The following is a 27,245-nucleotide window of genomic DNA, read 5'->3' as shown; positions in this document are numbered from 1 at the left end:
CCAGCTTGAGGACCTTATAGGATCTGTGTGAATCGGTCCGATCAACAAGAAAAGTGATGATAAATTACACTACTATGCGGTAACAAATTCTTCTGTGCGGTAACAAATTTGCAAAATATAAAAGGATGACAATCATAAATAATGGGTTATTTGAGATTGCAATCAAATACAAGTTTCAATCTCTATTCATTAATAAAAACCAACAGAGTTTTTCAAACTAGGGAATCCATTCAAGCTAACAAGCAGAAGATAATTATTTCTGAACATAATGGTCTTGGTGGTGTGAAAACCAAAGAACCAGATCCGGAAAAATAATCAGATTGAGAGAGAGAGAGAGAGAGGATGCAGAAGAAGAAGAAGATAGGAATTAGAATGTTTTGATCTTGTTTCAGCCGTAGGATTAAGCTCCAAGATGGTATAAAAAAAATTGGGATGTGTATTTAGTGAATTGGTGGGTGTATGTGAATGAGGATAGTTTAGGAAGTTTGGGGTTGTGTTTCTAGTAAAATGTTAAAATAAAAAAGTAATTAGATGGTGTATTAAGTAGGGAATGTGTATCTAGTATTTAGCAATGTGTGAATAAAATTTCTCTTCTTTCTAGAAAAAAAAACATGCAATTTCTGTTTAAAATCGTGATCTTGGATTTTTTTTTTAAGTTTTTTTTTTTTTTAGGAAACTATGGGGCTTTAGTATCTGCAAAATTGGGACATGAGCTATAGTAGTCATTAGTCAGTTTACAGTTTTTAAAGTTTCTATTTTTTGTACCTCGAAAATAAATAAATAATTTTATATTTAATGTTATGGATTACTATTTAGAGCCTAGGTCATGTAAAAATAAAACAATCGGTTGTGTTTGTTACGTGGGACTATTATCCCCCATCTTATTTCCTATAATAGTCTAGGACTCTTCTAACCTGGGATATGCTATGTTAATACCTGATCCATGTTTGGTACTGCTTAGGACTAAAGAGCAGAATAGTCAAAATAGTCCTATCCCATGTTTGTTTGTGTATTGGACTAAAAGTTGGTAATTTGTAGAAACATGAACGATTTTCAACAAAGATTCTTCTTCAAAGCTGGTCCATACACGCCTTGACTTCCCTTGCTCTGTATTTTCATCACCACTTTCCATTTTCTGCAAAAAAAATCAACATCTCATGGTTAAAGAAGCATAAATATGATCAACCAAATGCAATTCATTTCTGGTTCCAATTTAGTTTCCACTCACTATCAACTTTTCTTCTTTCCAAAACTAATCCTAATCTCAACAGAATATTTTACTTTTTTTCTTAGGCAAACTGCACATTTTCTCTCCTACTCTGCAATGTTCCCAGTTTAACAAACTGCCACCCATAATTGATCAATTTTAAATACATGCTATGTGACTATGTCCATGTTCAGTGTGAGCTTTCAACTGCAACAATAATTTGCAATGCAATGCCAAAGCAAACAGAAGAAACAATGCAAATAAACTAATAAAGTACCCAGAAAACTGAATTAGAATAAGGGCAAGTATATCAATCCCACTAAAAATATCAACCATCCAGAAATTGTATCCCTCACAAGTCACAATCCATAAAGAGGAACTAATTCCTATTATCTCTTTTCTTTCTTTTTAGACAAGACAATAAATTAAATAAATGAAAGTTACAAGTATTATGAGATCGAGAAAGTCTAGATTTCCAAACTTGCTATCCATATTCGAATGACCAAGATTTATAAAGACATCAACAATAAAGTTTGTCTCGGATGTGCATAAACCGAATTAAATCAAAAGAGTGAGTATCATCAGTCATCTAATCTTTTTACGCCAACCATTTGTGTTTTCAGAGACTATCAAGAAAAGAAGCCAACATGATACATGTGTTCAGCCCAACAAAATCCAACAGAAAACTTGTAAACTAATTATCCAATGCAACAGAAAAACTATCCATTTTTCTGGTGGAAGACAGCAACAGGAGTATTATAAAGACTAGTTTTTCAGATGCGGGTTCATATCAAAACACTAATCTTATATTTCAATAGTCATGTACAAGAAAGAAGATGACGATATCCCAATAAACCGTGAAAATTGAAAAGCCAAAAGGCACCTTTCGTATTATAATCTGGTTAAAATAGAGATCATTAAGGTCTGGAGCGTATAATATATATGAAAGATTCATAGCAATTACCACATCATGCACAAAGGTTGATAGCAAACCAGAAGGTCCATAGTTTAATGATATATGATCTAGAGCAGCAAAGGCATAGACAAAATAACAAACAACCAAAGAAGAAGATAAAAACACAGACGTTGTTAAAAGAAAGAAAAAACCCAGAATTGATCAACATCCAAAATCAATGAAAACAACCAACCAAAGAAGAAGATAAAAACACAGATGTTGTTAAAAGAAAAAAAAAAGCCCAGTCTTGAAATTGATCAATTCTTAGCAAATCAAGCTGCCCAGACACCAATTGTTACAACCTATAAACAATTGTTAATAGAAAATCAATCCATAGTCTTTAATTTAACAAATCACAGTAGATACATGAGAAGAAGAAGCTAGACGGGGTCGAAGGGAAGAGGGAATTAGAATCAAAGCAAAAGGAGCATGACAGAGAAAATAAATTGAACCTGGAAGTTCAAGGAGGATGATGCGCGATGGAGAGTGGAGAGACGAGGCTGAAGCGCGAAAGAGATGGAGAGACGAGGCTGAAGCGCGCGAAAGGGAAGGAGAGACTAATGCGTTGTTGAAGCTCGTGCTTCCACAGTCCGATGAGATTTGGGGGTTCTATGTAAGAAGGTCGGGAGCTGATGCAGGGACTCTCTAATCTCATTTAATTGAGTCCTCATGTGTGCCAAACGTGAGATGAGAGTATTATTTTCTTATATAAGTTACTCCAATCCAGTCCAGTCCCACGTAACAAACATAGCCAATATATTAGATGCACCGGAAAATTCCTGTTGGAATTGCATTATACCAATCCAAATATACAAGTTGTTTTCATACTCATTTTTCTCACAGGATCCTCATACATTCAATACACATTAACACAATGAAAAGTTTCAAAGTTCACATTTTGAAACAAGAGGGATCGATTAGCAATAATGTTGTTCTTATCTTCTTCTTCTTTTGCTGTTAGGACTTAGGAGGTAGGTATTAGGTAATAATTTTCAAATAGGTGCAGTTGGTCCTTGTTTTGAGTATTAACTGCATTAATACCAGTCGAGTAGGGGAGAGACATTTATATTTTAGGCCAGTACGATGGCGACTGGTCTGTCTCCTTCAGCAAATACTACCAAGAAAGACAGCTCTGCTCCCTGTTCCTTTTCCTTTACTCTCTTCTGGGTACAATCAAACCTCATTCAATTCACTTACCAAGAAGCCTGACTAACAATTAAAGCAAGAGACAAGGAAGAGTCACACTAGTACTATAAACTAGTTCTCTCCACTCTTGTATGGCTCATTCATACCTGCAGTGCATGAGTTATTAAGGCTATTAGCAATGGAGGATGATGGTGTGGAATGTTTGTCAACCTGTGATGGGATCTATAAGGAACACATTTATCACCGCCGCCTCTGCCGCCGCCGTCGTCACCACCGTCTTTCATTGGCCTCCGCCAATAAGTCTCGGGCAACAAACCTCCATGAACTTCTGCAATGCCCTGTCTGCACAAACTCTATGTACCCACCAATCAATCAGGTCTGTTCATGTTCATTATCTGGTTTTGGGTAGAATCACATTAAACATGTTTTTGGGTAGGATCATTATTGCTTTTAGCTGATCTGGAGTGTGTTTTGGGTTCAAATGTAAATCTTTGATGTATAATTCCTTACTGAAAGTTATGACTCTTTCTTGGAGATGAAGTAGAGAAAATGCAGCTAGGAATCATAATCATTTCCTTGTTCGTAAAGAAAGAGTCTTTATGGATTTGGTTTTCGATTTGAAGAGTTTTGTGGGTAAAATGTGAATTGATGTTGTGAGTTTTGGGTTTCAAACCCTAGTTGTTAGGGAATGGATCAACAATGCTTGTCAACTCATCTAAGTGAACTACTTTCGAGATGATGCGCATGCCACTACTAGAGTTATTTTGATTCACTTCTACTTAAATTAATTGGAACTTGGAAGTAGTTGATTGAGGTCTAGGTTGTGTTAATTTCTGCAGTGCCTAAATGGGCACACTCTGTGCTCCATTTGCAAATCGAAAGTAAAGAACTGCTGCCCAACTTGTAGAGAACAACTTGGAGACATCAGATGTCTGGCATTAGAGAAAGTCGCGGAGTCACTGAAACTTCCTTGCAAGTATTGCTCTTTGGGATGCATGGAGATCTTTCTTTACTACAAGAAAGTTAAGCATGAGGCTAAGTGTGACTTCAGACCATACAATTGCCCCTACCCTGGATCTGTGTGCTCAGCAACCGGGGATATTGCTTTTCTGGTTGACCATCTGATAGTTGATCACAAGGTTGATATGCACAATGCATGCAGCTTTGATCATCTTTATGTTAAGTCCACTCCCTGGGAGACAGAAAATGAAGCCAAGATGCTTATGGTAAGTGGAGTTTCACTTTTTAATTTGATTTTGTGTTATTTTTTTGGTCAATTTGAAGGTATCAAACCAGTGGCCTGTCCTAATCCAAACTCATTATCCACACTCCCTGAATACTTGGGCTAACCCCAGCGTTCTGATATTGTTTTGTTGATTCTGCTATAAGAATTCTTAAGACTTGTGAAGACCTCTCTAACTATATAGGCTTGCTAAACTTTTTGACATATTCTTTGGCTATTTTCGTTACTGAAATCTAGGTACTTTGAATCTGATTTATTGTTGTTAGCCAACTAGTTAATACTCTGAATGAATGAGTACTGTAGAGTAAAAGTGATATTGAAGCGCTTTACCTAGATGCTGATCACCTTCACTATCTTCATATTTGCTAGGTATTTAACTGTTACAGCCATTACTTCTGCCTGCATTTTGAAGCCTTCCAGCTGGGCATTGCACCAGTTTACATTGCATTTCTCCGTTTCATGGGCAATGCGGTTGAAGCCCGAACCTTCAGCTACAGACTGGAGGTTGGAGCACATGGAAGGAAACTAATATGGGAAGGAACCCCTCGGAGCATACGTGAGAGCCATCAGAAGGTAAGGGATAGCCATGACGGTCTCATAATCCAGCGTAACATGGCACTCTTTTTTTCCACTGGAGAAAGGAAGGAGTTCAAGCTTCGGGTCACCGGACAGATATGGAAGACCGAGAGCACCTAGATTAGAGCATCTCGAACCCTTTGCTGTCACATATGTTCATTGCTTCTTTTTGCATGTGTCAAATTTTGGTGTTGTTTGTCGAACGCATATGAATTCTGGATAGGTATGCTCACCACTGAGCTAAAGTTCATGGACGATAGCAGTTTTGTGGGTGTTCGTATTCAAATTGTGCAGAGAAGAGGTGTGGTAAATTTTGCAGATTATTTATTTTCAGTGAATAGGGAAATGCACTTCAAGACAAGGAGGCCAAATAGGACTTGCCAGGATGGCGGTCCATGACTGATTCTAGTGATACGATTGGATTTTCTGCTGAATTTGAGTTTGCAGAGTCCACTAGACATTGCTCCATCGTTATTAAGCAATTAATTCACTTTTACATTGCATAATTCAATAAAAACCATTAATTATACCATATTTATGGTAAGCCCCAATTTCTTATCATTTGATAGTAGTCAAAGTCCTGGATTTCTTATCCACTCCACACTTCAATCATAGCATTTGGTTCCATGAGGTTTTCAGAATGGCCCGACTCCTGGTCACCTATATCGAAATGTCATGCACAATAATCTGTGTATTGATATTGATGTTGAGGGCCTGTACTATGCCTTTCATGAGTTAATAACCATTACGATCCACATATTACAACCAGAAGAGTGGAAGCTCTGAATAATCGAAGAGCTGAAAGATGACCACCGTTATAAAGGGTCACCTTTCTCCTTCTTTTGGGACGTCTCAACATACTGCTCTGCAAGTTTCTTCACCTTCTCCCCTTCTTTGATTAGGAAACTTGCGCTCTTGGCTTTAGAATGGTATTTCATGACTTTCTCAGTTGTTTTCGCCACAGCCCACTTATATTGTTCAGTTGTAATCACACCGCTCTTGCATAGTGGTCTGATATGCTCTTTGATGTAGGCTTCAACCTGTAGAGGATTGGAATGACAGGTTAGTCGAAATCACGTATTGGGGAAGAAAACCAGCTTTTAACTCCCAATAAGTCACATAAAGTTCACACATAGTAAAATGTTTTCAGATGCATCTGAAGAATGACAAAAGAACAATGTAAAAGATATATGATTTAGGGAAAGGGTGCTGGGAGAAACCTTCTTGGATATAGAATTGATGCTGTTGGACTGATCTTTTGAATCCGTATTAGATTTCTTCTTCCTTTCACCACTTCCATCTGGTTGGGAATGGTTTGTTGAATCTTCTCCACCAGAGGAAGTGCAACCAAGACTAGCAACTGATATATTTTTTCCATGGTTCTCATTACCAGATGGAGATGTTATTTCTTCGGTTGGCTTTGGTCCACAACTTTCATTCTCTTTTGGATAGTTGTCTTTAACCAAACCTGCATCTATTGATGCATATAGAATTTCTGATGCTCCTGGAAATTCCTTGATCAGTGGTTCTTTATCTGGTCCATATAATTCTTCACATTCTGCAACAGAAAGCTCTTCACCTTCTTTACCAAATATGGATTCCAATGGAACACAAGACTTGTCAGTCTCACACTCCCTGGTTGAATTTTCCAGACCTGAATGAGTATCATTCTCGAGCATGCAGGAAGAATCTTTTTGTACTTCAACCACCTTCTCAGTACTGCCAAGATCTAAAGTATGATTAGTTGTTTCAGGCTGAAAAGTAGAGAAAACAACTCTAATTTTTGATGCCCCTTCCTCTGGTTGTACATTAGAGACTTTTGTAGCAGTGGCACCAATATAGTCTTCATCTTCCAAATTATACTCAAAATCACCATAGATGTCCAGATCTGGATTTTCATCCATTTCAAATACATTATCAGGCCCCTCCTCTCTGATATCTAATGAGGGATCATCTTCTTCAGCAGGAACTTCCATATTGGAACGTGGACTGTTTGGAGGAGAATCGGACAGAAGACCAGCATTTCTCAGTGCTTCTTCAGTTACAGGATCAGTTGAAGGTTCATGCACAGCTTCCCCTGATCTATCAGCATGGACTGAAGATGGGGAGGAACTAAGAACTGGGGTTCCACTAGCTTTGTTACCTTTTGAAAGATGCAAAATCTCCTGGGAACATAGATTCAGATACACTAGCTTGCTGTTTGACCTATCCGCAATCTCCTTTTCTATATTAATTGCATCTGCAACAGCTAACTCCGTGTTCGCAGTTCTACGAATCACCGGCAGATTAGCTTTCCTCAGCAAGTGCTCTGTCAGACGGTATAGCTGCGTCTGCACAATTGAAATTCAGAAAAATCCAAACCAAGAAAAACATGATGGTGTTGAAAAAGAAACTATTACAAGTTTTACCAAAGTATCATAAGAAAGTGATTTTCACATTTGCTGAGGAGAAACTGTCACGATCCAGAGGAACTTCAACCCTTTACAGGTGTCTTTGACAGGTGTGTTGGATTTGAGTTAAAATAAGGTGTATTCGGGTAATGATGAAAATGGCATAAGTTTCAGAAACTCAATTTCCTGGAGTTCATTAATCTTAGGTTTACAGTTAATGGATCTATTCTAAGCAATAAATTCAAACCTATTTATAAATAAATAAACCATATAACAGACTATAATTGTGGCAATCAATTCCAGTTCTAGGGCTCAAATTCATGAAACCATACAGCCCAAGTTAAATTTGAAATATTGTTTTATAATTTTTATATGTTGAGGAGTTGGTCTACTTGGACGTAGTAGCCTTTAAAGATTTAAGTGATGACTACATTGTCATAGGATTGACATAGAGGTTGAAGCAGTATGTACGTGCTCAGTGAATCACCCCTCATGCAGGATTATGAAATAGGGTGAAAGGTCCTTTATGGAAGTTTAAACCACTTATACCTTTCTAAATTTGCGTTAAAGCCTGGGAAAACACCTTTTTTTTAGTCATTCAGAGCACATTTCCATGTTTAAAATCTTTTAGTAAAGCGAAAGATAATTAATTAGACATACAGCACATATCCATCTCGGTTACTAGAAGGGGAACTTCATACCTGCCTCACTGACATTGGAACTTTATTGTGATGACTGGGCGACAAAACTGGTTTCATGTCTACTGGTAACTGAGCCTGCTCACAGCAACCACAAAATAGGATTATATCACCAGGAGAACCAAACAGCATAAATGAAAGGTTTTAATAGTAGTGTTACTACATACTAGCAAAGGGTAATTTCCTTTGAGCACAGAGTTGCCTTCTTGTTTTTCGTTTGTTGTGTTCCTGCCTGTACCACTCATTTTCCGGGCAAGAACCTCCAGAGCCCATTTCCTTTTATCAACTTTTATATCACCAGTTTTATCAACTACATCCTTCTTGGTTTTCAATTTAGAACCACCAGATGAAGAAACCAAGGACCCTTCTGAGTGTCTATCTTCATGTCCTTTGTTAGAAGCAGCACTATTGTCTGAGCTTGGAGAATCGTTTTTATTCCCATTAGTTTCTAATAAAGGAACCCCAACTTTTGATGAAACCTTAGTCGTTTCTGAGGAAGTCGAAGTGACATTATCAAGAGAAGGCTTTGAACACAGTTCCATTGTGGTGAGTTGTTTATCATTCTGCTCAGAATTACCAGCAGCTTTAAGAGCTAGAAGAGGCTTAATATTATCTTTCCTTGGAAATACAGACGTATCTGCTAAATACAACCTGGAAAGAATTGGACTTGTGGACTGCGTATCAGACTCATGCTTTGTATCTGAACCCTGTGAACTCCCATTGAGAAGGCCAAGAACTGACTTTAAAGTCTCAATCTTTTCAGGCTCTCCAATGCAACGATGCTTCCAAAATTCAATTTGACAGTCCCGGTCCCATGCACGTTTTCGTCTTCCATTGGATGTTCCATAGATTTTCTTTGTTAAATTCTCGCGTACTTTTCCCTTCTCCAACATTGACTTCCTTGCCTTCAGTGCTAACTGTGATAGCTTCTTTACAGGTTCAGTTTTAGATCCTGCTAGAGCTGCCCTAAAGGCATCAAGAAGCTTTGGATCAAACTGGTTTTCACCAATATCTTTTGAAGATTTGTTGCGGACAGCTTCTCTTATTTCCTTTCTTAGTCTCTGAACAACCATAGATGATTCCTTGTCCTCAGCATCTCTCCTCATTATCTTTTTAACTCTCAAACTAGCCATTGAATCTTGTTCTTCTGATGATTTGACAGATTTAGGGCCCGCAAGCCCCTTGGAAGACTTACGGTTTGTGGTTCGAACAATGCTCAATATTTCAGAAGTAGGGTTCAGTACAGGATGACATTTTAACTCGCTATCTTTGGGAACTACAGTCAGGCTGGAGCCATTTCCAGAGTCTGAAAGACATGCTTTGGCTTGGTCCTTGGAAGCAATCTGTTGAATCTTCTCCCCATCTCTGATTTTCTTTACAGCAACTTTGTTCTTAAGCTTAGGGTTTGTATCTCTATCATCAGCACTAACGCCATCACTATCATTTAAAAAAAAAAAAAAACCAAGAAGGTGAACTAAAAGTCAGAACTTATATTCTACATGGCATGAATAAACCCATAAAAAGTTTCAGTTAAATTACGATCTTTCAGGCAATTGACAACAAGCATATAAAACACAACTTCGAGATTTGCACACTTTGTTCAACCATTTGAATTCACTTATGCAGACATTTTCTCTAATGTTTCAAAAATATCTTTGATATTTTACTAATGAGGTTAAGCTGAATATAAGGGCTATTGGGGAAAATCCCATAGGAATGCAGAAATTCAAAACTGAGTTTTGCGTGAATGCTTGTGATGTAGCATAATAGGTTTATGTATCCATCTTTAATAAATATTGTTCATGGATTTAGCGGTTCGTGTACATTCTCTAGTCCTATCAGTTTATTCAAACTACAAATAAAAACATCCAGTGAGTTCTTAAGTCTATCTTTTGTTTTCCTATTTTTCCCTTGAAGTTCAAGGTCCTTCTAGAGAGAATTTCTCTACAACCCTTAGTTTTCTGAGGAACCTACATTAGCTTGTCTACAAAAAACAATTATTTGACACCCCTAAATCCCTGGTTCAATTTTATTAACACCCCACCATGAATGTATTGGTATTAGCAAGCTTAGTAACCACCATAACAGAACCAAACAAGATATAAAGAGGAGATATTCCCTATAAAACCCAAAATCTACTACAAACCCCCAAAATGAACCAAGGATTTCTATGGAGAAAAAGAAAACAATAATCCAACAAAACTTAGGAAAACTAGAGTGGCACTGTGGCAGTTACACAATTGATGCTGGGAGATTATGACACGAGGATAGCAGTAACAAAACCTGAGGCAACATAGTTATGAGCATTAAGTGCGGAAAACCGTATAAGAATCAACGGATATATTTGGGTGACATGAGACCTGCAATCTGTGCGTTTTCTCTTTCCACCAGTCATGGCAGGAGCATCTGAACTAGCATCCGGTACAATCCTGTCAGCTGGAAACAGTTTAACAATGAGGTAATGTGCATGAGTGGCTGTGGAACTGATTCAGTGAAACATTTATTTCCCTCCCCCCACCCAAGAAGAAAATAAAAATAAAAAAAGGAACAATGAAGCCTTAAACAACTTCATACCTTTTGGCAAATATTCTTCTGAAGGATTATGCTGCTTCAGATCTTTAGTGTCGTGGTGTTCAGTTCCGGTACTATTCGTGTCAACTAGAGGCACATTAAAATCAAGATGAGTTGAACACGTACAGCATATGAAAACTTCAAATTCAGGCAATCCCAATCGTGAAATTATTCATCCTTTGTAAAAGTCAAAATAAGTAAAATTACCTGACAAAAACGAACCCCCACATAACCCAAGATTTAGACCCATATTGGATTGGCTGTCAGATAGTTTTTTACTAATATGTGATTCATTAAGCTTCCCCGAAGAACTTTTGAGGCCATCAAAGCTACAGAGGTCATTCATTGATTCACCAGTACTCGACTTAACCTGCTTATGTGCTAAAGCATTTGAAGGTAAACTGAAGGAGGTATCACAGGATAGGGACAGTTCTAATTCCTGTGCTTCCAATTTAATAGTTTTCACCCCTGAAGGTATTTCCGACTCGTGGCGATCTTCAGAAGCTGATACCAGTGATTCAGTTTCAAAGCCCTTGCCAACTTCAACGTTTGGCAAAATGCTCTGACCTGAATCTCCAACCATTGAGACTACAACAGCTGTGTCACCAGTATCAACAGAAGATACAGACACCTTTCTTGAAAAAGTATCCTCAGTCAAAGAATCACTATTTTCAAGATCATACTGGCCGTTAGACCTCTGTATTGAACCTACATCTGAGTTTTGTGGCATTTCACCGACTACACATCTACAAAAAAAAAAAAAAACACAAATTAGAATTGATAATTACAGAAGTAAATAATCAACACAATCAAAGAACTTAAAAAAAGAGGAGACCTATAAAAGGAGAAAATATAATAATCCAAGCAATGTCTCTTCATCTTAAGGAGCATAAATAAGGATCATTAAAGCTGCACTACTCAGTCAGAGAATATTATGCACATATCTATATATACTTGGTAGTAATTGTAAAAGATAGAGGGTTCTCTTTTTCCCCAAGTGATACAAGATGGCTAATCATCATCTTATTTGATTATATATAAGTTGACAAACTGAAGCTAGGTATCTAGTTAACATTACAAAAGAAAGGACCCACAACCTATCTGTTACCATTGAACATATTATTCTACTTTGATTTTAGAGGTAAGGTTCTGCACATACATGTCAAATGCTTATTGATTAAATGATATAAAATGGAGCTTTAAGAAAAAACTTCACAAACTAAACTTAGCAAAGGAACAGTTGGACCAAAAAAATGATTAGCAAAGAAACTAAAAGTGCAATATGAATGAACAAAATAACCATCTCTTATGTAACTAACCTGGGGCATAACCATGTATTCTCAGATGTGCTTTCAGGATCAAACCCCACACAGAAAGCATGGTACCTGAGACAAGTTTTCATAAATCATATATCTATGTGAGAGTTTTTAACAAAACCACACTGATTGCTCATTTACCATAAGTCGCATGAATCACAGGCAATTGATGTATCAAGACTGGAATCCTCCTCCATCTTTGCTGATCCACTTCGAACCTTGCAACCATCTCCATCCAAGCAGATAACTGACTGCACCATGATAAAGTACAAAACATACAATATCAGACGATAAAAGTTGAGAGATAGGCTTGAAATAAAAATGTGAAAAACACAAAACTCTTGAGTTAAGTTTTGTGCTATTACTTTAGAATCACACTAATCTTAAATCATCTTCTTCTTTATTTTTAGATTCTTTTTTCTTCTTTACAACATTGCTTTACTTGATAGAGCAAAGCAGTAGCTCTGGAGCACAGATTGATGCATGCACTTAGAAGTTGGAACGAAATAAGCACTAAGGGAACCAACAAAAGAAGCATGACTCTTAGCCTCTTAGGTCATATTAACACGTGAAATCATCTTGATAACACTGGTGGGAGAGGACAGCGATCTAACAAAAACCCAAGGAAGAAAATATAACAAATGAAAGATCTTATAAATAATAAATGTAAAGATAATTACGTTTTCATCAATATAGTATGATGGAAATGAGACAGTGTTATTCATCCCTTCAACACTCCAATCATCATCTCTGCAGAAATGAACATGGAAATTAGTCTGTGGTAAACCTAGCAACTCTAAAACAGTACAAAACCTTGAATGCCATAATCATAAGGACACCAAAGAAATAGTATGGGCAGCAACCAACTGCTAATGATTTCTGAGTCGTATACAAGTGCAATCAATTCACTCTCACCAATATACTTAAACACGTTATTCTTAATTGCAAAAGTACCTGGAAGATGGATCATCATCCACTTTGTTGCTCCCAACAGTATCATATACCTTCATAATAAAATCAATCTTACAAGCTTCAGCACTAGTTTGCATTGACATTAAATAAACTTTTCAAATAAAGCCTTCAAAAATAATTGCCATTCTCCAAGAAAAAGGTACATATAGAAAATATTCTGTGTAGAAATCAAAAGAACTGTGCTTTGCAACTAGTGGCACATTAATATCACTAAATCAATGACAACACTAAGAATACTAACATCATAGTGAGAGAATATCATTTACTTGCACAACTCACCGGAACACATGTGATCACTTGAAATTCGTTCTGGCAAAGCGGGCAAAGATTTGTAATAGTGGCCCAATTGTCGATGCATGCAAAACAAAACCTGAAAAAAGCATGATGAACCCCCATGTCAGAAAAAAGGTTTCTCTGTCAAATAGGAGAATAATATACGGAAAAGATGCCGTCATTTATATTGAATCACTAATATACCTTGTAGTTTTCACTATTGATATTCATGGATAATGAAAGTTAAACAACCAAAAAAAAAAAATTTCAAATTAGAGGCTACAGTTCCACTAATCCTATGTGACTGCCAGGACATTAGTAATGAAAGTAGAAAAGCTCATCATCAGGTAACTCTTGTAATCCCAAAATAAAATAAAACAGTACATTTCAAAAAAACACATAAAATGATTCTTAATCAAAACTAAGCACTAAATATACTTCTAAAACGTCAACAGAATTTTCTTGCCCAGAACCAAAAGGTTGACAATTTAATCTCGAAAGGCACTCTTAACCGCATACCAGTGGTGGCAGCAATCCAGAACACCCCTATCGATAATGGTATCCATGCAAATCCCACACGTTTCATTTTCGCCCTCCAAAACAGGATTGTCCTGCACAGATAGTATGCAAATCCCAATAGCTCAATCTCAAACACATAGCAAATCAAGTAACTGAAATCCATATACACAATTCAACATTATCCATAAGCTTTCAAATTAACATCATTTATCCACAGTTGTTCAAAATAATTAAACACATTTCGCATTATAGAATCATTCCTTCAGCAAAAATCGAACTACTTGCTACAGCTCAATTAAACAAAACGAACTTGAAAAGCTTACATTGTGATAATTCTCGTTAACTCCAAAAGCATCTTCTTCTTGAATTCCACTTGCTACTAAATTCACTTCCATTGCGTCAAAAATTGAGCTCACGGCTTCCAATCAAGACCTTAAAGAGCAAAAATTGTGTTGAAAAATTACAGAAAAATTTGATCTTGAGGAATTTGGAGATCAGCCGGGTGATGATGAAAATAACCAGAATCGTGAAGGGCAAAAAGGGAAACGGGGAAATAGAGAGACGGCGGAGGAGAGGAGATGCTACCTGTGAAGGAGAGGGAGCACCATTTTTCTGGGTTGAGCGAAGCGAATGATCAGACGCCAGCGGCAGCAAGTTCCCAACTCGGAAGAGCACTGGCTTCGGAACGCTGCGTTTTGATTTGTGATCATAGTATAATAAGCGTTTCCATATGGTTTGGTTTTCCGCCTAATAAAATTAGGTTTTATTTTTTATTTTTTTTTAAATACGAGATAAAAACTTTCTCAAAAAAATATTAAAAAAAGTAAGAGATACAAGATGAAAAATTGAAAATAGAAAAAACCATTCAAGAGTTGGGACGAATGTAAAATTTATGTTGCTAACTAGCAACAAACCGTTTCGTGAAGGGAAATTAGTCTTCGAGGGGGCGGGTTGAGGGATCCTTCTTGGGAAGCAAATTCCTAAACAAAAACCATAATAATAAAAGGCCAAGTAGACTGTAGTCTTTATAGTTTTGGAATAATAATTAAAAAAAGGCGAAGTCGACTGTAGACTACCTTATAATTTTAGCAAATTTTACTACATTTTCGTGATTTCTTCTTTTCGTTCATGTTACGGTAAAACACTCTCGCGCGAGCTGAAAAACCAAAAGCCCTAGCCTCCTTTTTCTCTCTGGTTTTCTGTAGCGCGCATGTCATTCAGAAATAGCCTCCATGGCCTCTATGACCGCGCCACTTGCTTTAACTTTGTTGTTGCATGATAAGGAAGAACCAGTTGATTTCGAAAATCTTATAAAACAATGCAAATAGTTTGTGGCCGGCGTAGCAATCTTATTTGGTTGCCCGTCTGAATATTTGTAAGGCTTTTAACCACCAATCCTTTATAGGTTCATTTCATACGATGTGGAGGCTGTCTGGAACACTCAATATGCAGGTGCACTACTAGAAATTTCCTCATTCCACACTGATCTGAATTAGTCCCCATTGTCCCAATACACACTGATAAGAATGGGTAATCTCATTAGCCACTATGCAGCCACTAATGAAGAATCAGTCCCCTCTATTGCAGGTGCTATTGGGACAATACACACTGATAAAACAACAGTGGAATAACTTCATCCAATGCAAAGTCAGAATCTAAATCCACACTGATATTAGTGGCTTTGGAATGCCACTGTTATCAGTGGCAAATTTATGAGGTTGGATTAAAAAAATAAGGTGCCAATTGGCACCTCTACATTCTTGTATTGTACTCTGTACTATATTTTAAAATGTATCATACAATAAATATACTAACTAAGAATTTACAGTTGCACCCATCAAAATACAAACATCAAGACTATTCATCCCACAGCTGCAACTCCTTTGATACGGACAGCCTGCACATTATATCAGGCAGTTAGTTCTTATTTTGACAATTACACAGACCAACATCTCAACATATAAAAGACATTACAGTGAAGCTAGAGGTGTCTCTTTGGTTCTGAACATGTAGCATGCAAGGATATAATATATCACTTATATATTACAGAAATTTAGTATTCGAATAAACATAACTACATTGAAAAAAGAGGTATAAAAAACTGATGAGGGATAGCAGTGCATATCTACATACACACTTCCAATTTCGAACCCTTCTGGTCATGAAAACAATTTGTAGAAAACATAGGAAAATACCTCAGAGCCACACGATATTTCTGACCCAACTTCTCAAGCTCTGCCATTACAATCTGATACAAGGAGTGCCTGTATATTTAAAAGACAGATAAACTTAGAGAAAAATAAACCCCAAAAAAAAAAATGTAACATTCCCATGCAATTTGTATCAAAACTGACAGTCCCATGCATTATCTATCAAAACTAACATTGCCAATTTCTCTGAATCATTCTTGTTATAAAGCTATACATTCATAACCAATTCCTAAGAAACACTAAACATTAATACAAGTAACTCTAAGACTCACACTTTGCATGTGGGCAGTCCATCATTCCCTTCTCTAAATGCCAGCAGAAAGTGAACAAAAAACAATTATATTGCCCAATACAGAAAATTGTAACGAGCTATCGCTTACACATGAAACAATCTGCACGCACCTCTTCTTTGAATAAAGCCTTCAGCAAGAAGGATATGACTTGAAGCTGGATATCTATGAGAAAGAGTTAGAGATCGTTGAGCTCAATAAGAAGTAGTGCTACTTGCTAAGAAAAAAAAAAGAAAAAGTAAAGTAGTTGTGCTACATGGTGCGCAAGGTTTCAGAGATAAAGCATACTAATGAAGATAAAGCATTGACCTTTGAAGTGTCCCAATACTTAGCCTTCTCAAGATATATGGCATTGCTCAACTCTCTACATTGAAACTAAATTTCATTTGTTGAACATAGTTACCCTTCATATCTGCATTGACACAATACAACTTTTATTGATCAACTCAAATAGAATCTAAATCCTTTAAAAGCCAGAATAGCGTCCAACAAGTCTACAATATGCACGACTCAAGCTGCTAACAAACTAAAGCTTCTTACTCAAAGGTGGAATAGGTGAGAAAATGATCAGAGAAACGGTCATCCGAGGCTGCAAAACCAGAACAAAACAATTAGAATGAAACCAAAGCAGATGAGATATGGTAGCTGTCAACTGAGATCCGAATTCAAAATCAACCAGAGTTACCCATTAACTTATTCAAACTATGTTTAGAAACATAGTGATTAACTAATAATTATGCATATACATATCTCTCTCTCTCTCACTCTCTCTATATATATATATACACACACACACACTATTTATGAAGCACTAAATGCAATAGATCTTTCCTTTCCTTACCTTTTGTAGAATCCTCCAAAACTCATTTACATTTCACTCTATTACAGACTCCAATGAGCATTCATGTTTCTAATTAAAGATCACATAATACAAGCATATTAACTTAACAGGAAAATACCTTCCATGCAAGCTAAACTCCTGCCAAAATAATAGGTAGGTGTGGCCGGCACAAGAACTTCTTCGCCTGCCATTCGTAAAACAATTTTGAGAGAATTTTACAAAATAATAGGTAGGTGTGAATAGGTAGGTGTGGCTCGGGGACACGGATTTCTGTTTGGTTTGACCCTTGGCTCCCCAGACTGTATTCTTTTCGGCCTTACTCGAACGTGATGGAAGGACTGGAGGACTTGACGGTGGCTGACTTGATTGATCCGGACTCAAAGGACTGGATGGTAGACTGGCTGGAAGAGTTATTCTTTGCTGATGAAGTTGAAATGATTCGTAAAATCCCTCTCAGCTTGCGAAATCCAGAAGACCAGTTGATTTGGCACTTTGACAAACGTGGTTTGTACTCGGTGAAGAGTGGGTATCATGTAGCGAGATGTGTTGCCTCATTATCCTCTCATGTCTCTACGTCTAGTTCACAGGGAGATAAAGACTTGTGGAGACGAGTTTGGCACGCTAGAGTACAACCAAAGGTGCGAAACTTTGTGTGGAGACTTGTCAAGAATATTGTGCCTACAAAGGTTAATTTGTGTAGGAGGGTGAACTTGGATGATCGTATATGTCCTTTCTGCAGATGTGAGAATGAGACTACGTTGCATGTGTTTAAGGAATGCAATGTGATTGCATGCATGTGGCTTTTCAGCTCCCTTGGGCTGCGAGCTAGGAACCATATATGCCATTAATTCCATGAAAGAATGGGTATTGGATATGCTGGATGTCCTAAACAAAAGCCAGGTTGACATTTTCTTCATGCTACTATGGGCTATATGGTCTGAACGAAACAAATTGGTCTGGAATGGCGGTACTTTCAATCCCATGCACACCGTTACGTGGTCAATGCATTTACTGTCAGAGTACCAGCGTTGTCATCCTGAGAAAAGCTCACACAAGAGCCCTAGAGGAGCTACAGCTAAATGGGTGTTTCCTCCGCGTGGGAGACTTAAAATAAATGTTGATGGTGCCTACAAGAGTAATGCAGGGAGTGGAGGAATAGGGGTAGTAGTCCGGGATGATATGGGTATTTTCCGAGGGGCTTGGTCCAGAAAGATACCTTATATGTGCTCGGCTTTCCATGGCGAAGCGGAGGCCTGTAGGGCTGGATTGCTTATGGCAATACATCAAGGTTGGAAGCAGGTGGAACTGGAAACCGACTGCGCTATCCTAGTTACTGCCCTTAACCAGCAAATGGAGGATAACTCTGAGGTTAGTCGGATTCTCGATGATTGTAAGAATTATTTACATGATTTTGATTGGATTAGAGTTCGACATGTGTATCGTGAAGCAAATAGTGTGGCGAATAGGTTGGCACACTTTGCTAGTCTAGATCATGTTGTGGATCTTTGTTTAGATGAGGCTCCTGCTTTTATACAGGACGTTCTCTATGAGGATAATTGTAACGCAACTATGCTTGCTCGGGGTTCCGGTATTACGTCCCCCCCGATGCAGCAAAATTTATTTAATAATATAAATAACGGGCGTGGGGCTGAGCCTCCCAGTTAGGCTGGGTTCCAAACCCCAATTCAAAAAAAAAAAAAAATCATATACAAACTAAATATCAGAATACTTATATCTAATACTTTAGATAATTGTTAGACTCTAAAAGTAATTAAAAATGAAGAAAGAAGATAATCTACAATCCCTTAAATATTAATTCCACATTTAAAGTCATAACACCAAATCATACATTCTTTATGATTTAATAAGAAAGCTGGAAACTAATTTCAAACTGTACAAACTTGCAGCAAACATAGATGGCATCAGGAAAAAAAAATGAACAATAAATTTACCAAATAACAGTTGAAGTTGAAGTTGAAGTCCAATCTATCTCCAAGAGAATTTGTTTTGCTACAAAAACAACCCTATAAATAAGCACACTCACAAGGAATATCAATGCAATCCTGCAAAATCCAAAGCATTTGGTAAATAAATTACACACGCAATGCACAAACAGTACTAGTTCAGATCCATTCACAGTTCTAAAGCAGCAACAAAGCTCAAAGCTCTACCTTACTATATAAAAAACACTATCCATAGTACTCCAAGGTATAACTTTAGCAAACTAAGGTTTCAGATTGGAATAGCAAGCACAAATAATGAGTTCATTTTTTTTTTATAACATATAATTATATAGATAAAAATATAAAATGTATTAGAAGAGCAGATATACTCAAAATATAGATAAAATGTTCAACAAGAAATCAAAAATGAGTTCTTAGAAAGCTGAAAAACAACCAAACTGCAAAACAGCAACAGTCAACCACATATTCAAACTCACTGCCATTAAGTAACCAAAACTGCAATTCAAACAATCAAACCCAAACTGCAATTCAGAGTCAAAAGACTCAAAACACAAACCCAAACTACAAAACTCAGCCAAACTGCAAGTCTGCAATTTAGAGTCAAAACACATATACAAACTGCAATTCATGAATCACAAACCCAGAAGCATCAAAACAACCAAACTCAATACATCAAAACTGCCTAATTCATGAATGACAAACCCAGAAGCATAAAGCATATTCATTATTCATTAAATCCAACACGCCTAATCAACCAAACTCAATATATCTAATTCAAGGCAGTAACTTACCCAGTTCAATTTCTGAATCGCACCAAGAACTCGAAGGCAACCAGTTGAAGACTTGAAGGTGAGGCTGACGAGCTCGATACTTCAAAATGAAAACCCAGAAATTCATGAAAGAGTGAGAAATCATGGAGGGAATTAAAACCCACAACAAATCGATTCAAAAATCAAGACCAAGAAATTCAACTTACCCAGAAATTGAAGACTTCTCAATCGGACGAAGGCGAGGCTGGAGCTGGAGCTAGAGAGGAGTCAGAGGACAGAGGAGAGCCAGAGGGGGCAAAACAGAGCCAGAGAGCGGCGACTTCGTCGTTTTAAAATTTGAACCCAGACGTCGTTTAAATAATTTGATAAATAGAAAAAGAGAGTACCTTTCTACGAAGATATTCATCGGGGATGTCGAACTCTTCCGATCTCGTCGGCCCTATACCCGACCTAAGCTTCGGCCGAGAATGGTCTGGATCCAGAAGACGGTGTTGACGAACCCATCACTTGTTGATAGCGCCGGTGATGACGACTTCCATATCGAACCGTTTGGTGTCTTGATCGGTGTCTGATCTGGTCATATCGGAGTTCGATCTATGTGCGATGGAGGAAGAGAGGCGGAAGAGAGAGAAAGAGGAACTGACGAAGGGAAAAGTGAGGGCGTGAGGCTATCAGAAAGTGTTTATATCGCGTTAGGGTTCTTGACTTATAGCCAAAACGACGTCGCACTTACCTCTTTAGTTTTTGACACCGATGATATTTGGAATAATAATATGTTAGGGTCACTATTGTCATTAAAATAATAATATGTTACATGTACTGTATACATTAGACACTGATGATCAGTGACATTCAAAAACAAACCCACTGACTGTTTATATCAGTGTGAAACTATTCATTTATCACACTGAAGATTTTTAGTGGCAAAAAAAGAGGTGCTAATGGGGAAATTTCTAGTAGTGGTGGGAGGTTCTGTTCACCTTCTTTGAGTCTAGTGACGTTAAGCGTATCAAAAAGGGAAGGGAGTCGTAGAATTTCAACCGCGCGCGAGCTGGTGGTACCTAATAACTATGATGGATTCTCTCCCATCTCTTAAGGTGTCATTAAATTATGTTTGAATCGGGGTTCGAGTTCTTAGGCTCCCCCTAGCATACGCTACCATTTCCACTGTTTCTCTTATCGGCGAAACGTTGGGAGCGGTGATCGATATCGATCGTAGGAACATCTGTGACTGCCGTTGTCCGGTAAGGGTGGGGATCTACGGACTTAAAGGATCCGATGAGGAAGGTCAGAAGGTTTAGGGTTTCTCTGGACGAGACTGTTTCTCCTTAAACCATGTGGGGGCGTTATGCCCTTTGCAGATGTAGTTGAATGGTGAGCTGAAATTGGAGCCTTAGAAACGGATCGGAGCAAGGCAGCAATGGTTACTCTGCCTCCACTGGTGTTTAGGGAAAATGTGCCGCCATCGCTGTCTGTTCCTTTTCTACAGCCTAGCAACTTCTTTTGGGCTGTGGGACCAAAGAAATCTGTGGCCATCAAGACAGTGAAGGAGAGGCCGGTTGCGGCGAGGGATCTTCCATGCATCACGAGTGTGCGCAAGAATAAAGAGGAAGAGGTAGAGGTCGAACCAAAGAAAAGCAGGTTTGCTTTACTTCAGAGTCGGTAGCTTCTACTCTTGCTGTTGACGACTTTGGGACTAACCTGGAAGGAAGCTGGGCTACTAGATGTGCAAGTGAAGCTGGCAGGGGAGGAGAAAAAAGATAGAGGCAGGCCCCGAGGTAGGAGGAACAAACCAAAGGAGACAGAGGCGGGGAGTGAACCATACGCTCCTTTAGCTAACCCAACTGCTTCTTCAATGGCAGTAGGGGGAGTAATGTGACAATTTAGAGAGTTGGAATGTCATGGTACATGCTTTGGCTTCGTGACAGGCTTCTTGAGGAATGAAGAGCAATTTGTACAACAATTGCATTCTTAGGCAAGTTGTTCTTTTGTTTTCCTTGAGTGCTCGAGGCATGTAATATGACGCATTTTGCTTTATTTGCATTCAGGGTTAGTTAGGCACTTTGAATAAGTGAGCAGGTATTTCTTGATCGAATGAATCTTACTATCTAGGGTGCATTGCCCCGATTAGGCCGAAAAAGTACAACACTAATGTTGCTTTAGGGCTTAGGCTATGGTGATTGTTGTTGTAACATTTTAATATTTTGTTTATTATTGAAATTAAATTTGGGTGAAGTTATTGTGTGTTTAAATTCTGAATTTATTTTGAATTTTATTTTGTAACTCATGGTGTTTTATTTTGATTTATTTTGGGTTTTAATTTTTGTAACCTATGGCATTTGGTTACTACCCTATTAATTGTAGTAATTGTAGGGAGTGTCCTAAGAGCCTATAAATAGCACCATTTGTTGCATGCTAAAATACATCAAACTTTTACTCAACTATTCACCCATCAACCTTCTTTCCAAAATCCCCCAAAAGAGTCTTCTTTGAATTTTTTGGCCAGAGAAAGGTGTTCTTTTGGTGGAGCTTTGGGTTCCTCCAATTTGTGCAGATTGGTGTGAGCCATACAACTTGTTGTTGGGCTGTTGTATCCTGGATGGGACAAGTCAAGAGATTTCTGGTGCACCGGCATTGTTCCGCAGAGGGCTTGAATCTCCTTAAAGAGAGCGAGATACCCGCGCCTCAGCCTATTGTCAACAAGTTTCTCATATAGAAATTATAATTTTATTGTAATTTCACCAACAATTGTATTTTTCTAGCAGTGACTTTATGAAGTCGTTTGAATATATTATTCATTCTCAAAAAAAAAAAAAAAACTATCAAAAACTATCAATTACGGTATGAATACTTACAAAACGATTTTCATTGAAAAATATAGAGAATGAAGCTGCCATATGGTATTAAAGAGCAATTGATAAGGTCTCCGGCACTGCCAAATCATTGGAGTTAAATTTAATGGGATAGAGAATGTTGTAGTTTTTATTTTAGTTGACATAAAAAATATTTATCCATGTAAAGCTGAAAAGAGAAATCAATAAAGTGTGCTGATTGATGAATGACGATCAGACGATGTATACCAATGAAGGTTTTAGGCGTCAATGCTTGTCATGTCGGTTACCTTGATTTAGGGTTTGATAGGTGTAGGATTTTTTGCTTTTTGCATTTTTATTTTCTAGTTTGGTTTATTTTGTTTTTGTTAGCTCTGCTCTTTGCTAGCTAGTTTGTGCATCGAGATGTAATATGAGGAATTTTTGAATTTCTCTACCTTGACCAAGAGAGGTCGTTATTATTAATGGAACTTGATTCCGTTCCCCTCAAAGAAACCAAAGTAAAATGTATTACTTATTCCGTTTGTTCATGTTTCATCTTTTTCATAGCTATTTGTGTCAATTGCAATCTATATAAAATTATCCTTAAATATTACTTTCAAACTTTAATTATCTCTTTCTTATGATTTTTTTTTTTTATATTCATAAGGCCATTTCAAAGCCAAAAAACAATGAGACGTAACCACGAGCCCTCTAGTACAGCCCATATCCCTCTGGATGTTCCTCTGTTTGGTCACTATCTTCTCAAGCATCGGCTCCAAAGAGTGTGAAGACCAATATCTAAAGGCCAAATGAAGGAATTATTCCAAATATTCACAACCCAAACCCAATGGGATGTAAACATGAGCCGTCGAGTACAGTCCACGTCCCTCTAGATCCGAGCACGGGATATGGAGTTGACAATCATACTATATCTAATTATAATATGTGTATAGATATAGTCTAAAAGGTGCACGATCCTAATATGTGATAGTCGTACCATATTTAATATGTTAAATCAGTCAATATCTAATAATATGTATCTCTATCTATATGTATCTCTATCTAATCCATAGAGTTGCACAATCCTAAGCTGTGACATTCATGCCATATTTAAGTGAATGTAAAGATAAAACTAATATAACTTACCAACATATAAACAATAGGGGAAATGATCATTTATCCAATTTCAGCTTAAAAATTGCCCACTTGCTCCACTAACAGTTTTTCAACCCCGTTTTCCCAAAACACTCTAAAAGATTATTTCCTTAATACCCAATTAATTCTTTTTAATTCTTTTTTATTTATTTTTGAGACTTTTTTGCCCTCTCCTTCTTTCTCACTTAGAAAGAGAAGTCATCGGAGACCTTGCCGGACTCCGGTGACCAGTGGCCGGCCGCCGACTCCGGTGACCGGAATCCGGCGACCGTTCACCGGAATCCCTAATCCGGCTACCGAACTAGTGACCAGATTCCAGCGTCTGAATTTATTGCCCCCTAATAATACCCAGTAACCATATTATTGCCTTCCAATAATCATATTATTGCCCCCTAATAATACCCAATAATCATATTATTGCCCCCTAATAATCATATTATTGCCTCCCGGTAATCGTATCATTGCCTCCTAATAATCATATTATTGCCCCAATAATCATATTATTACCCTCCAATAATCATATTATTGCCCTAAAGTGAAATGCATAAACTCTCAAAACCAAAATGAATACAATACAGACACAATTGATCAATTTATATGTTCAATTGTACAAGTTCATTTTTTTTTTTTCCTTCCTTCCCCATTCTCGGGACTTTAAAAAAAAAAAAAAAAGTGATATGGGCACCCAGAAATTGCTCTTGGCACCCTCTGGAGTGTGAGGCCGGTGCAGGAGTGGTCGAGAAGGTTGTGTAAGGGGATCGGAATCCAGATGCAGTGCTCCGATGATGGCGGACATCCAAGTCGAGAATATCGACGTCGAAGCAGTGATCGAAGACGTGGTCGGGGGCGTCGACATGGGTCCTTGTGTGGGTGGGGAGCTTCATCTCGGAGTTGTTAGCAATGGAGCTGTTCTTCATGCTGTTGGGGAGCCAGAGGAACTGGAACGCCGTCAACGGAGTCAAATGCCGACATGTTGGGGAGGAGATCGAGGGCGAATGAGTCCCTATCGCGCGGTTTCTACTGTAGCGGTGGCTGATGTAGAAGATTTGGTCGTTTTCGTGGACTTCGTGGCGAGAGGGGATCAGGTTGGTGGCGGTGGCGCCGGAGGAGACGTCGACGGGGGTGGTGCCAGGAATGGAAGGGTAGGTTGTGGTGGCGTGGGAGATGGTGGCCTGAAGGGAGAAGAGGAGAAGGAGAAGGATTAGACCGTGACTGAGGGGAGTCGAGAGAGATAGAGAGAGAGTATGAGGGCAATACTGTCCATATATGTTAGATCGGATAAATGGGGTTAAAAAATTGTTAATGGAGCAAGTGGGCAATTTTTAGACTAAAATTGGATAAGTGGTCACGGCCCCCAGATAACAATCGTCACACTACCAACCGAAATCTAAGGAAACCCATTGATAGAGATTGCATGGAAAATATTAAGGTTATTCACATTTATCACATTGATGACATGGCGAGCTTTTCTTGGAAGGATGATGTGGAGAATCCTAAATCAAGTTGAAGATCAAGAAGTTGGCTTCCTTTCTAAGTTAAGGAGTCTCAATCCAAAAAGGAATGAAAGATGACTCAAGGATCAATATAAAAGGATAGGAAAACTATTAAGAAACTCTTACGCGCAAAATTCAATTAAGGAGATATGAGCAAGAACGTGAGAAGACTTCTCTGCTGTCGTTCTACTAGTCGACATAGTCACTTGACTAGTCGAACTCAACCTGAATCAATTCTTATTTTTGAGTTTTTTTCTTTATTCTTTTTAATGATGCTTAGTTTGTTTTTCATCCAAACTATGTGTAACTAAACATCTAGGACGTTAGAGGTTGTTGAAGCCCTAGACATGATTTCAATAGCTTTATGATACTTGATTCTATTTTATGTTTGTTGGATGAAAGTTGGTTTTCTAGTTTCTCATTGATGATTTCTATTTGCATATTCTTTGAGTGCATGCTTAGAATGTATGAATATGATCTATTGTTTTAAGCATGTAGATGACCACCTAATCAATGTATGAGAAACAACCAAGGAACATAGTGTGTGTGTGTGTGTATTATGCCAACTAAGAGAGTATCTAATACGGTTTTGACCTTAACACCCTAGGACGGTTTTGACCTTAACATCATAGGCTTAACTGTAGACATAGTCATCCAATTGTATGGAATTGAGTTAAGTAGATTGCTATTAATTTATTGTTTAGTGATGTAGACATTCCTTGGCTCATTTTTTGGACTGATATCTCACAATGTACTCTGGTATTGCTTTTATTCTTGTTTTTAATTAATTGTTTTGAAAACCAAAATCAAACCAAATCTTTTATGAAACATATAGTTATGATAATCCTTTGCGGGAGACCCTACTTTCCTAAACTATAATTGACATTCTTAAGTGGTAGTAGGAAAATAGTTGCAATAGAAATATCACATCATTTGTTCATGTTTGCAGCTTTTTCATGGCATTTGTGCCAACTACAATCTACAAAAAATTATCTTTAAGTGTTACTTTCAAACTTTAATTATCCCTTAAGTCACATGATTTTTTTTATTGTCTTAATAAAGCAAAAAAGGTGATTTTTTTGTCTATGACATATATATATATATAGCCCTTCTAGTGTTTGATCTCTTTTTTTTTGGTCATTTTAAGAGATCACTTATTAGACCAACTTTCGATCACATATCAGCATCTCGACTATTCAGTTTTTAGGTCTATATGAGTAGATCATTTATGTAAATTTTCAGTCAAATTGATAATCGTTAAGACATCCATAAGTGTGATTTACAATTATAAACATGAACGGTTCAAGTTGGACAAATTTGTCCATTGATTTAATTTAGTTTGATATCTTAATGATCATCAATTTGGCTGAAAATTTATAGAAGTAATCTATTCATGGAGACCTAAAAAATGAACGGTCGAGGTGCTGATATGTGATCGAAAAGTACTAAGTCCCATAAAGGAACCCTTAAAATGATTAAAAAAAAAAAAAATCCTTTAGTGAAAGGCCATATATATATATATATATACGATCCTGATCACATGGTCAGCTACTGACCATGGATCATTTGGTCACTGACCGTTCGATTGAGATCGGACGGTTGACAGCTAAGTAATGAAATCTGAGATGAGAGCTGTCAACCGTCCGATCTAAATCGAACGGTCAGTGACCAAATGATCCATGGTCAGTAGCTGACCATGTGATCATGACTGTATATATATATATGTATGGGGTAATTTTCAAACTGTTTTTTTATTTTCAAGATTAATTTTATTCGTTGCAAGTTGCATGACTAATCATATGGTTGGTGAATTAACATGTGACGATCATTAACAAGACAATCA

At 37.6% G+C, this 27,245-nt stretch overlaps 3 protein-coding genes and 1 long non-coding RNA gene across 4 annotated transcripts; 2 read left to right on the top strand and 2 right to left on the bottom strand.

The window, feature by feature from the left end:
• The first annotated feature begins 3,232 nt into the window (after positions 1 to 3,232).
• On the top strand, positions 3,233 to 5,401 carry LOC133742585 (E3 ubiquitin-protein ligase SINAT3-like). Its single transcript, XM_062170271.1, has 3 exons — positions 3,233 to 3,684; positions 4,148 to 4,534; positions 4,921 to 5,401. The coding sequence occupies exons 1-3, from the start codon at positions 3,487 to 3,489 to the stop codon at positions 5,245 to 5,247; spliced, it is 912 nt and encodes a 303-aa protein (XP_062026255.1). The 5' UTR covers positions 3,233 to 3,486; the 3' UTR covers positions 5,248 to 5,401.
• Positions 5,402 to 5,800: 399 nt separating this feature from the next.
• On the bottom strand, positions 5,801 to 14,607 carry LOC133742582 (uncharacterized protein At4g10930). The gene is made up of 15 exons (XM_062170268.1): positions 14,452 to 14,607; positions 14,190 to 14,298; positions 13,867 to 13,958; positions 13,354 to 13,444; positions 13,057 to 13,106; positions 12,783 to 12,852; positions 12,244 to 12,353; positions 12,106 to 12,171; positions 10,994 to 11,532; positions 10,790 to 10,873; positions 10,576 to 10,651; positions 8,383 to 9,652; positions 8,219 to 8,293; positions 6,348 to 7,457; positions 5,801 to 6,167 (listed from the first exon to the last, which is right to left on the bottom strand). The coding sequence occupies exons 2-15, from the start codon at positions 14,259 to 14,261 to the stop codon at positions 5,943 to 5,945; spliced, it is 3,930 nt and encodes a 1,309-aa protein (XP_062026252.1). The 5' UTR covers positions 14,262 to 14,298; positions 14,452 to 14,607; the 3' UTR covers positions 5,801 to 5,942.
• Positions 14,608 to 15,448: 841 nt separating this feature from the next.
• Positions 15,449 to 16,761, bottom strand: LOC133742536 (uncharacterized). The gene is made up of 4 exons (XR_009862612.1): positions 16,676 to 16,761; positions 16,349 to 16,523; positions 16,062 to 16,130; positions 15,449 to 15,763 (listed from the first exon to the last, which is right to left on the bottom strand). It is a non-coding gene; the product is annotated as an uncharacterized LOC133742536 (long non-coding RNA).
• A 775-nt stretch (positions 16,762 to 17,536) lies between these two features.
• On the top strand, positions 17,537 to 18,965 carry LOC133744926 (uncharacterized). Its single transcript, XM_062172949.1, has 3 exons — positions 17,537 to 17,927; positions 18,016 to 18,795; positions 18,955 to 18,965. The coding sequence occupies exons 1-3, from the start codon at positions 17,537 to 17,539 to the stop codon at positions 18,963 to 18,965; spliced, it is 1,182 nt and encodes a 393-aa protein (XP_062028933.1).
• Positions 18,966 to 27,245: the final 8,280 nt, after the last annotated feature.

This window comes from Rosa rugosa, chromosome 4 (assembly GCF_958449725.1).
Source record: "Rosa rugosa chromosome 4, drRosRugo1.1, whole genome shotgun sequence".
Classification (NCBI taxonomy): Eukaryota; Viridiplantae; Streptophyta; class Magnoliopsida; order Rosales; family Rosaceae; genus Rosa; species Rosa rugosa.
The sequence above is the reverse complement of the archived record's forward strand: the minus strand, read 5'-3'. Positions and strand labels throughout refer to the sequence as shown.

Excerpts from the sequence above, each read along its gene's own strand:
- LOC133742585 (XM_062170271.1), top strand. The coding sequence starts at position 3,487 with ATGGAGGATGATGGTGTGGAATGTTTGTCAACCTGTGATGGGATCTAT. Across the intron at positions 3,685-4,147 it reads TGTACCCACCAATCAATCAG|TGCCTAAATGGGCACACTCT; the intron begins GTCTGTTCATGT and ends TAATTTCTGCAG. Across the intron at positions 4,535-4,920 it reads ATGAAGCCAAGATGCTTATG|GTATTTAACTGTTACAGCCA; the intron begins GTAAGTGGAGTT and ends CATATTTGCTAG.
- LOC133742582 (XM_062170268.1), bottom strand. The coding sequence starts at position 14,261 with ATGGAAGTGAATTTAGTAGCAAGTGGAATTCAAGAAGAAGATGCTTTT. Across the intron at positions 9,653-10,575 it reads AGAAAACGCACAGATTGCAG|TGATGGCGTTAGTGCTGATG; the intron begins GTCTCATGTCAC and ends TTTAAATGATAG. Across the intron at positions 7,458-8,218 it reads TTCCAATGTCAGTGAGGCAG|ACGCAGCTATACCGTCTGAC; the intron begins GTATGAAGTTCC and ends TCAATTGTGCAG.
- LOC133744926 (XM_062172949.1), top strand. The coding sequence starts at position 17,537 with ATGGAAGGACTGGAGGACTTGACGGTGGCTGACTTGATTGATCCGGAC. Across the intron at positions 17,928-18,015 it reads GAGGGTGAACTTGGATGATC|CTCCCTTGGGCTGCGAGCTA; the intron begins GTATATGTCCTT and ends GTGGCTTTTCAG.